Genomic DNA, 12,209 nt, shown 5'->3' with positions numbered 1-12,209 from the left:
CTCGACGAGTCGTGGTAACTCGTCGATCCACTTGTACGTTCCGTTTAGCGTGAAGTACTTCCACATAGAATTTTTGAGCGTACGATTGAATCGTTCGACTATAGACGCTTTCATCACCGAATATGTCGAATAATGATTTACTCCGCGCTTCTTCGCGAAATTTCGCATATCGGCATTGTAAAATTCTTTTCCTTTATCGGTCTGCAGATTTTTCGGACACCTCTTAGAGTCTTGCATTATTTTAGATAACGCTCGAGTAACCTCATTCGCGCTTTTGCTCTTAAGCGGTACAGCCCATGCGTATTTGCTTAATACGTCGATAACGGTGAGTATGTAGTTGTGGCCTTTGTTGAGTCTCGCGTAAGGACGCATCTCGACCACATCCGCTTGCCATAGGTCGTCGTACCCGCGCACCGCAACGCGACGACGCGGGAAGTTTCTTCTCGCGGGCGCGTGCAATTCTTCGACTAGTCTTCGTTTTTTTGACGCTCATAATTCTTTTCTCTTTCTCTCGAGAATAACGTTGGATTGAATCTCTCTTTCGAGCGGCTTGCCGCTCCCGCTAATCTCTCTTTCGAGCGGATTGTCGCTCCCGCTAATTTTTCTTTCGAGCGGCACGCCGCTCCCGCTAATTTTTCTTTCGAGCGGCATGCCGCTCCCGCTAATCTTTCTTTCGAGCGGCACGCCGCTCCCGCTAATTTTTCTTTCGAGCGGCACGCCGCTCCCGCTAATCTTTCTTTCGAGCGGTTCGCCGCTTCCGCTAATCTTTGCCAGTTCTCTCACTCTTCCCGATAGCTCGTCTGCGTCTCTCTTCAATCGTGACGTTGAATTTTCCAATTCTCATATCTTCGTCTCGGATTTCACCGCGGAATTCGCCGCGATACGCGATTTTTGACTTAGTTCCCGTATTGCTTTACCTTGATTGAACATTACTTCACGATCGTTCGCGTTTCTCGTCGAGGACTCCGCCGCGTTGAGCGATATAGTTTTTTTCGCGACCTCGATTTGATCGCTTAAACCTTTGATTCGTTTATCTAAAACATCGATCCGTTTATCTAGAGCGTTAGCGCTCGTTTCTATTCTCGAAATGGAATTTTCCACAGCGTCTATTCGTTTACTCAGAACGTCATCGCGCGTTTTTATCTCGGAAACGAAACTCTCCCCGACGTCTATTCGTTTACCTAAAGCGCTATCGAGCTGAGCGAGTCTCGTGAACAGTAGAATGACGCCCTGCCCCGCCTCGTTCGCGTCTTTTCTCAATTGCGATGTGATTCCCTCGACGTAGCTTTTGCTTGTCGCATCGGCGTCCTCCTCAGGTTGAGCCAAGCGTTTTATCTTGCGCTCTCTCGCGTCGTACTCGATGGAAGAGCTTAGACACAGCGCGTTATCGCGCACGTAATTTCGCAGAGACTTGATAGCCGGACGTAGTCTTCCGGTTCTCGCGTCGTAGCCTCGATTTTTTAGAGGCGAGCCAAATTTGCTCACAGACATCGCGAATTCCGCGTACGACTGCGACGGTCATCCACGCGACAGTTCGATTTATACGATCGCTCCTGTTTCGCGAAGCTCCTCGATTATCGATAGAATCTCGTTTTCGTGAGCGTTGTTGCCGGCTCGACGCGAAGCGTCTAACAATCGCAGACGATCCACTAATTCGTTCGGATCGTCCCAATGGACGTAATCGATTTTATTGTTCGTGACGCGCATAGTCGACGATACGCGACCCGCGCACGTTTTTTTTGCGCCGCTGCTGTGAATAAGCGGAGCGATAATGAATTTGTATTTGTATCCTTTATTTCCTAAGACAGATTTTTTAGCGTCATGATCACGTCTATGAGCGTTCGTTGTTAACAATATACTTCTGTATGTTAATTTATCTTTTTCTGTATATATGAGACTATTAGGAATTTTCATAAAAATTAATTCGTACAAACCGGGAGTACCGATATATTTAATCTCATCTATAAATATGGAATCATTCGCGTCTACGTCAAATCGCTTATCGCCGAGCATCGCACTTTTCTCGCCGATGTAAACTCCGTAAACGTGATCAATCTCGTTCGGCGCTTCTCCGCCGAGAAGAGTTCCCATATATTTTCGCCCTAACGGTCCTAGTCGACCGTGCGATATTTCGCGATCTTGAGAAATTCGCGAAATTTGTCTAACGGGTATTTCGAGCATCGAGGGCGATTCGAGACTCTCGGATTCGAACGTTTCATATTCTTCGGTTTCGTTTCGCGCGAATGGATCTCTTTCGACGGAAGACTCGTTTAATGGAGTAGAAACGGCGTTCAATCGTCGTCGAGCGCGTATTCGTTTCGCTTTAGGTTTTTTCCAAACGGGAGTTAGTGCTTCGTCCTTCCATTTTTCCTCGACGCTCGTCGAGGGTGAAACGTCGATCGCGTCTTGTTTTATCGTTTCGCGCTTAATTTCGTTTCGCTCTATCTCGTCTCGCTCGGCGCGATCAGCGATGCGCCACAGCGGTTCGACGATCGGTTTGAAACGACTCTCTATCGCGATCTCGCTTTCCATTTTTCCGGTCTTCAATGCTCTGTGTTTTTTACGAATCGATGCGCGCGTTTTAGCTATCTCTTTTGCTGTCTTTTCGCGTTCACCGATATCCGTCGAGGCCATTGCAACTTCTTCTAACTCGCGAGAGAGCGATCGACGCGTTCGACGTATTCGCGACAACTGATCGCTCTACGGTACAATGAAGTCGTTAAATCCTCGTCTGTACCTACCAGCGCGAAGCGCGCTATCTTTGTCGATCACTAAGAAACCATATTTATATCGCCAACACGCGCGACATAGCGCGTGAAAATTCTCGTACGACATATCCGTGTTCACGTGATCGTTGTATGCGTGACGTAAATTAGTACCATCCTGTTTAAAGAGAATTAACAGATTAGCGTTATCTCGAATCAAATGTTTCGGTATTTTAGCATACGTTTGGCACAGATAGAAGCAATCGACGTTCGAGTGTCGACCCATAGCGAAATATTCCCTGATAGTATTTTGTTTGTCGCACGCTACATCGTCGAACACGAATATCGAATTCGGGAGAGCTTCGTTGAGTGAAATAACGTCAAAGTTATTAGAAAATGTGAAATAACCTATATCTTCTATCGGTGTTAATAAATTTTCTAAATATTGATATTTAGGCTGCTGCAACGACTTCGAGTAAACATAAACGTTCTCGAAGCGTACGCCATGCGGACTCTCCAACAAACTTATTAATGCGTTTGTTTTGCCGCAACTAGAAGGCCCGCAAATGACGCAGCGAATAGCGCTCGGTAATAGACGACCGTGTCTACGCGTTTCTTTCGACGGTCGCGTTTTATTGTCGAGGTTCGTCACCTTTATCGCGATCGGTTGCCGCACGAAGCGCATTCCTCTTGCTGCGCGCGTGCGCGGTACACTCGCGTGAGGCAGGGCGAGACCTTTTTATTTATATACGAATAGATCGTCATCAATCGCGCAGTAGCGAATTGCGCGCGGTGAATCGAGATGTTTATTTTACTAATAGATGGCGACGATATTCTCGATTTCACCACCGATCAATTGCGGTATATTCCGAAAATAATTTTACTAAAGCATTTCGGTCGCTACGTAAAACGATTGTGGGAGAAACTGCCTGAATATATAAGAGTGGATCCGGAGGTGCGGCGCTACTGTCGATGTCTAGAGCATTATAATCGCCCTTGGCAACGAACACACATCGACGGCGCCGCTTGTTAAAGATTGCGGCGAATGCAATTCGCGAAACAGCAGTACGGTGTGAGTCATGGCGCTGGCTTGTTGAATAGAGCGATAAACGCGCTCCCTTTCGAACTACATATACCTGGATATCAATTTTGCGGGCCGGGTACTCGTCTTGCGAAACGACTTGCGCGAGGCGATCGAGGCGTCAATCCTCTGGACGCGGCCTGCCGCGAGCACGATATCGCGTACTCGCGGAGCGGCGAGCTCGCTGATCGACACGTCGCCGACCACGCGCTCGCCAAAAGAGCGCGCGAACACGTCGCGGCTAAAGACTCGACTCTCGGCAAGAGAGCCGCCGCGGCGGCTGTATGGATGGCTATGAAATCGAAGACAAAACTTGGAATGGGTACAACGAAAATCAAGAGAAAAAAGAACAAAAGGAGAATAATCGCTACGAGAAAAAGAACGCTTCCGATAGCGAAACGCGGCGGCTTTTTACCCCTGCTACCGTTATTGGGAGCTCTCGGTTCTTTGGCCGGGGGAGCGGCGGGAATCGCGAAAGCGGTGAACGATCGCAAAGCAGCGCGACGACAGCTGGAGGAGTTGCAGCGCCACGATCGCGCGATGGAAGGTCGCGGTTTATATCTCGCGCCGTACAAACGCGGGAGTGGCGTGTCCTCAACGAGAAGAGCTAAAAAAAAACTTCGCGTAAACAGACGCTAGAGATCCTCCCATCCGTCGGAGCAACGACGAACGAACAATTAAATCGCGCGGTGATACTCTCGCGTGTACCTCACTTTAGAGGTGTGTTTATGCGCAACGCGCTTCCGTCGCAAGCGCGCCGCGATGAGAGCGGCATTGAATTTAGACGACGCATCCGGACCGGGTACTCATTGGGTGGCGTACGCGAAAAAAGGGGACGACGCAATTTACTACGACGGTTTCGGCGATCTTCGTCCTCCGCGCGAACTCGCGCGTTATCTCGGGCGCGACGCGAGCATTCGATACAATCGTCGCTCCGAGCAGACGCGCGATCAGAATATTTGCGGACAATTGAGTCTTCGATTTCTCCGAGAAGTCGATTCGAGGAATCGTCGACTATAATATCAACCGTTATTCGTCGATCGAACGCAGTTCGATCGCTCTCGCCGATCATGTCGCTGACTCTCACTCTTTCCGGACGAAGCAGTATTCTCGCGGCGAGTTATTTTCCGCCTCTCGATTTAAACGACGACGATTACAAATTAGGTTTAACCAATTTTGAAACTTATAATACGATACCGAATATAAATTCCACGAATAATAAATTTTACTTCGATAATAATGACGAGATTATCGCGGTTCCAGTAGGATCTTACGAATTAAGCGCTATAAACGCGTATCTAAGAGCGGCGATTCGTCATAAACGACGAGCGAGAGAGGAGGAACGAGAACGCGAAAATAAAAAACCGGAAACGAATGATGACGATTACATATACGATGTTGATGACGATTATTTCGAAGACAATGAGAATGGCGATAAAAGTGAAAATTCTATAACGCTTCGCGGTAACGATAACACTATGAGAAGCGAAATTAAATGCGCATATGGAGTAAATTTCACAAAACCCGATAATATCGGTTCGCTCCTGGGTTTCTCGTCTCGTGTATTACAACCGAATAAATGGTATGCATCCGATAAACCAATAAATATTATGGCCATTAACCTTATTCGAGTAGAGTGCAACGTCACAACAGGAGCGTATCATAACGACAAATCCGCGCATACTACACACGAATTCGCGCCTAACGTTCCACCCGGATATAAAGTGTCGGAGATTCCAACGCAGATCATTTACCTTCCGATCATCGCACGGACCATTACCGATATAAACGTGCGTGTTGTGGACCAAAACGGAAAATTGATCGATTTTCGCGGCGAAGAAATTACGATTCGTCTACACGTGCGACGAAAACGGTAGAGAAGCGCGCGATGCTCGTAGTGAACGGATCGAACGCGAGAAACGCACCTATTATCGCTGTCGCGTCACCTCTAAACGCGGAAAAGAGAAGAAAAAAGGGAGGAAGACTAACCGCCGCCAACGAGACTTTTCTGCGCTCTTTGGGTTTTGTCGTGCCGAGGACCGCTTCTTCGTAAAAAGCGGAATGTGCGACATTCTAAGTATCAGTGGGGAGCCGATCTTCGACGATCGCATCGTCAAGATCGAAACTCACACGTACAACCCTTACGCCAATACTACGTTCGGAAATAGCGATGAGATACGAATTCCTATACAACAGCAAGATTTGTATACGTTACCTTGCGACAGTTTTCTCTACGTTGAGGGCAGACTCGAGTCGAAGGAAGCATCGAGCGCGCAAGAGGAAATCGCATCGGTAACGAGATTAGTAAACAATTGCGCGGCGTTTATGTTCGAGGAAATTCGCTACGAGCTCGATGGCGTGGAGATCGATCGAAACAGAAACGTTGGAATGACGAGCACAATTAAGAATTACGCGTCGCTGACGGTCGAGAGAAGCAAAATATTAAAAAACGCTGGATGGGACTTATTAGCGACAACTCATTCGTCGATCGGTGATTTTAATTTTTGCGTACCTCTTAACGTGCTATTAGGTTTTTGCGAAGATTACAAGCGCGTTGTGATCAACGCGCGACACGAGCTTATTTTAATACGAGCGCGCAACGATAACAATTGCGTTATATCGCGCGAGACGCAAGAACTTAAAATCGTTTTGTTAAAAATACAATGGCGAATGCCTCATATAGTATTGAATGATGTTAATAAATTAAGATTATTGCGCACATTAGATAGTGGACGATACTTGAGCATCGCTTTTCGCTCATGGGATCTCTACGAGTTTCCGCTTCTACAGAGCACGACCAAACACTCGTGGGCCGTCAAAGCGGCGACACAACTTGAGAAACCGCGATACGTTATCTTCGCGCTACAATCTGGAAAGAAGAACGTTCTGTCCGAGGAGCCTTCTTTATTCGACGGTTGCAAACTAACTAATGTCAAACTGTATCTTAATTCCGATTTTTATCCTTACGACGACATGAATCTAGATTTCGATAAACATAAAGTCGCCGTGTTATACGATATGTATTCGAAATTTCGAAAAACGTACTACGGATGCGAAAACGACGAAACGCTCTTAAATCTAAATAAATTTTTAACTCACGGCCCACTCGTAGTCATCGACTGTTCTCGACAGAACGAGTCGATCAAAAGCGCCACTGTGGACGTTCGCATAGAGTTCGACTGCAAGGAAAACATCCCCTCTAACACCACAGCTTACTGTCTTATTATTCACGATCGAGTGGTAGAATACAATCCGCTCACTAACGTCGTGCGCAGAATCGTGTAAGCGCAACGATACTCGAAAAAATATGGAGAAAGAATAAAACGCTTAGAAAAATCTAGAAAGAAACACTTCGAATATCGCTAACAACGACGATGGACGCACCGATCTTTGTCGATCTTCAAGGTTTCGTAGTTAACGAAAAATTCGTCGCGAAAGAAGTAGCCGTGTTAAGAAATGGTGTAGAATTGACGCATCACATCTTTCGCTCGCCGATGTCGTGGGATCTGCTCACGAGAGCGGAAAAATCGCGAGCGTGTTGGCTGATATCGAATCATCATCAGCTAAAGTGGAATGATGGACACACGAATTACGGGTCGATGAAAAAACTCGTTCGAGATGCCATATGTCGAGGATCTAGCCCCGATTCGACGGTGCAGATCTATGTCAAAGGTCACGAGAAGAAGAAGTGGTTGATCGAGATCTTAGGAAACGTCGCCGACGATCGCGACATAGCCATTTCCGTCGAGACTATCGACGCCGATTACGAAGACATCGAACGTCTGGAGACTCTGAACGCTTCGCGGGCCTTTCGTTGCGGATATCACGCGAAAAATTGCGCGTTAGAAAACGCGTGCAAACTGCACGATTGGTGGTTCGAGCGGCGCGATCGTTTGCGCAATATGCGCGATTGATTTTATATTATATAAATTTATGTTATATATAATGTATCAAATTAATTATATATTTTAAATTTTATATATAATTATAATGTGTTGAGTCAATTATATAATCTATAAGTTTAATCATGAATATATTATACTGTTGCAAAATACACGTTATACGAACGAACCGCGTTTTTTCTTTATCGCGGTCGCATCCTTTATCGCGGTCGCGTAACAAACTTAATTATAGAGATTTTAAATCTATTTAATACACAAGTGTTTCATTCCACATTTAAACTACATTTTTTATATATCAAATCTCAAAAATTAAATCTAACAAAACCTTAATTTATAACTGTCCATAGATATTACTTTATCGCGGTCGCATAACAAACTTAATTATAGAGATTTTAAATCTATTTAAATATACTATTTAAATATACTATACTTAATGCGGACACAGATGGTTATTACGAGAACCGCGAGAACGAGAGGATGCGGAAGAAGGAAAGAAGAGCGTAAAAAATCAACGTTTCGCTTAACGTATAACATTTATTCATAAAAATCATATCTTACAAATGCGCTTTATTAACGCGTAAAATTACTCCGTGTCGAACGGTTGCGATTCGGGCTCATAGTTCGCCAATCGTACATTCGCCCGCGATTTACCCTCGTCGACCGTCGCCGGTTCGGCCTCGTCCTCCATCGATCGCAATTCGAGCTCGCCGATCGGTCGCGATTCGGGCTCCTCGTCGATTGGTGATGCGACGACTCGCCTAACCTCGGGAACGGCTAAATCGCGCTCGCCGCGTCGACGAGCGTCGCGAAATGCGCTATGAACGCTTTGCGCTTGTGCGAGCATAGTCCTCGTTCTAGTTATTAAATCGTAGAGCGATTCTCGCGCTGTTCTTATACAGCTCTCTATTTCTTGTCTAAAATACAAAAGTAAAAATTAATAAAAGTAAAAATTAATAAAAGTAAAAATTAGTAAAAATATTATAATAAATTATAATATATAATTTATTATAATTTATTATAATTTATTATAATTTATTATAATTTATTATAATTTTTTATAATTAATTATAATTTATTATAATTTATTATAATTTATTATAATTAATTATAATTTATTATAATTTATTATAATTTATTATAATTTATTATAATTTATTATAATTTTTTATAATTAATTATAATTTATTATAATTAATTATAATTAATTATAATTTATTATAATTTATTATAATTTATTATAATTTATTATAATTTTTTATAATTTATTATAATTTATTATAATTTATTATAATTTATTATAATTTCAATTAGATACTTACATTAAACGCGCGATATCTACGTCTTCGTTTAACTGAAAGGCGAGTCTAAACGAATCCGGACTATTTTCAATAACACCTTGCGCTTCCACACGTAAATCCGTGGCGAGGTCTCCCAGAACATAGGACTTTATCGCGATTAAGTCCCCGTTTACATTAATATAATCGGCCGTGTTAATTATCTGTTCGATTCGTTCCATATCGAACAGTTCACGACCGGTTTTAATTCTCGTCACTTCACGTTCCGTCGTTTCGCGCTTCGTTATCTCGCGAGCGAGAATACTTTAACGCTTCTCGAAACGATCTCGCGTTTTATAAAGATCGACGCGCGGGATGTTGCGGTACAATTTATCGATCGCGCCGCATCTTCCTTCCGCGACCGCTCCGTTGCCGGAAGGGAGATATCTCTACTCGCTCATCGAGTGTTCTTTTTAGAGGACAAATGAATAATAAAAATAGAAATAACAAATAACAACCGTTAGATAATGCGCATTCCGAATACTCTGCGAACAATGAGATCATCATCGCCGGAAAGAAGTATCTAGGGGGTATCTAAGGGGTATCTCTAATTTATCGTTACCGGAAGGAGATATCTCTAATTTATCATTACCGGAAGGAGATATCTCTAATCGCTCATCGAGTGTCCTTCTTAGGGGACAAACGAATAATAAAATAGAAATAACAGAAAACATCCGTTAGATAACGCGCATCGTTGAAAGGGATATCTTTAATCGCTCATCGAATGTCCTTCTTAGAGGACAAACGAATAATAAAATAGAAATAACAGAAATTAGATAACGCGTATCGTTGGAAGGGATATCTTTAATCGCTCATCGAATGTCCTTCTTAGAGGACAAACGAATAATAAAATAGAAAAAATAAAAGAGGAACTCGAGCGCGTCCGCTAGGTAACGCGCATTCCAAACGCTCGACGTCGAAAGAAACGCGTTTCCCTCTCCCTCTCCCCACCCACATTATTCGTCGCCGATAAAAATAGGCGTCTCGCGGAACGCGCGAATCAATCGCGCTCGGCGTCTCTCAACAGTTTACCGCGTCTTCCCCGCTTCGCGCGATGACTAACACGAGGACGGTTCTCACTCTAGTGACGATGCTCGTCGCTACGACGGTCGCCACGCCCTTCGACTCGGAAAGAATCGAGGCGCTTCGTTTTCTGCGCGTATACGATTTTCTAAAATACGATGGAGAATCACTGTCGTCCGATAACGCGACATCTCTGCGTCGCGCGCTATCGCTGTTTCAAGAATATTATCAATTATCGGGAAACGGCGCGTTAAACGCCGTTACGCTTCACCTTATGCGTAAACCGCGATGCGATCTCGCAGATATTCCCGATCGCGCGTATAGCCCGATCGCGCGAAAATGGCCGAAGACGCGTCTCGCATGGAATTTTCAGGTGGCTAGCGAGGAAATCTCGCGAGCGGCCGAAACAGCGTTCGCGTTATGGGCGGCGAACTCATCGCTAACTTTCGCACGCGACCCGTTACACCCCGATATATTAATATCGTATCGAACGGGCGCGCACACTTACGCGAATCGTCGAAACGTCGGTATTTGCCCGGCAGCCTTCGACGGTCCGGGAGGAGCCCTAGCTCACGCGTTTTTTCCCTCTGGAACAACCGACTTCACATCGGAGATACACGTCGACGATTCCGAACCGTGGCACGTGTATCTAAACAAAAATCCTCCCGACACGCATCACCTGCTACAAACGCTAACGCACGAGATCGGCCACGCATTGGGTCTACAGCATAGCATGCGCAATGACTCTATAATGTTCCCGTATATATCCGACATCGAGAATCAATTTCCAGTTAAGCTGAGCATAGAAGATATTCTCGCTATACAGAATCTGTACGGATCTCACGACGACGGAAACTATCCAACGGCGACTCCCGCGACCACCGCGGCGTCCGCGACGACGAGCGTCGTGCCGACCGACCCAGCGCGCGCGGATCTCTGCGCATTGCGACGCGTGGACGCCGCGCTAATAATGAATCATCGATTATATATAGCTAATCGTCGCAACGTATGGTCGGTCGACATGACCGAGAAACGTTACGGTAGACCCATGACGCTCACGGATTACGCGACGTTTCTACCGGCGAATTTCACGCGTCTATCCGCCGCGGATCAAAGACCCTCGGGCGATCTCGCGCTATTCGCGAACGATTCGATCTACCTCGCGGAATATCCCAGTCTTAAACTAAAATCGGGCTGGCCGAGATATCTCCACGATATCGGACTTCCCCGAAACGTTAAAATCAACGCAGCGATAAATACGCACACGGGACGAACCTACGCTATATACGACAATGATAAAGTCGCGGAAATCGACGAGTGTCACATGATAATCATTAGACACGCTCCATTAAAAGATATATTTCCCGAAATTCCGTCCGCGATAACGTCGGCCTTCCGATACATCGATGGTAATCTATATTTCTTCGCCAAACGTCAGTTCTACGCCTTCAACAAATTCACGAATACCGTAACCTCGGCGGGTCCTTTCGATCTACGCGCGCTCGGCATCGAGTGTCCTACGGATGGACTGCTAAGGCAATTGCGCGATCTCCTTAGTCGCGTCTATCGTCTCAGCGACACGATCAAGAAAGAGAGGATCGACGATGAGAACGACTAGAGCGACCCTACCGTTATTTTTTAAAAATAGAATATATAAGAGAAAACGCGCGAAAGGGGAAGAAGCGATCTCTACGCGAGTATATAAATACCGTCCATCCGTTAAGCGCTTCATTATTGACGGAGAACACCGAAGCTAACGCGCGAAAAAGAACAAACGAGAAAGAACGAGAAAAAACGAGCGACGATGTACGCGACAATGGGGGGACAACCGCAACAGCAACACTCATTCGACGATCGATCGAGACTAACCGAACGAGACCGCGAAGATAGCGCGGAATACGCTAAAAAAGCTAAAATGGACAATGGGTAAGACTATCGAACATTTATTCGAACTAATAATTCGCTAGCACCGTTTCTCTCATCGCTCATATCTATTTTTTAGACGAGATCGCGATCGGACGCCAAGACACGACGCGGACGTCTCGGTCGCGCGACCGCTCAGAATCTTAGGAAGACGCTATCCATTGACCAATACCGCATTGACCTATCCAAAACCGCATATAAACATCTGGAAATTAGCGTTAACGTCAGCCGATCCTCTTTC

At 45.3% G+C, this 12,209-nt stretch overlaps 2 protein-coding genes across 2 annotated transcripts; both read left to right on the top strand.

Moving 5' to 3' along the window:
- The first annotated feature begins 5,847 nt into the window (after positions 1-5,847).
- On the top strand, positions 5,848-7,071 carry LOC138944008 (uncharacterized). The gene has a single exon (XM_070314900.1). The coding sequence runs from the start codon at positions 5,848-5,850 to the stop codon at positions 7,069-7,071; it is 1,224 nt and encodes a 407-aa protein (XP_070171001.1).
- A 3,005-nt stretch (positions 7,072-10,076) lies between these two features.
- LOC138944006 (stromelysin-2-like) lies at positions 10,077-11,663 on the top strand. Its single transcript, XM_070314899.1, has one exon. The coding sequence runs from the start codon at positions 10,077-10,079 to the stop codon at positions 11,661-11,663; it is 1,587 nt and encodes a 528-aa protein (XP_070171000.1).
- The last annotated feature ends 546 nt before the right edge of the window (positions 11,664-12,209 follow it).

Source organism: Polyergus mexicanus, unplaced genomic scaffold, assembly GCF_030449975.1.
Source record: "Polyergus mexicanus isolate NDT 795.1 unplaced genomic scaffold, iyPolMexi1.0 SCAF_72, whole genome shotgun sequence".
NCBI lineage: Eukaryota > Metazoa > Arthropoda > Insecta > Hymenoptera > Formicidae > Polyergus > Polyergus mexicanus.
Note: the sequence above shows the minus strand (reverse complement) of the source record. Positions and strands in the feature narration are given on the sequence as shown.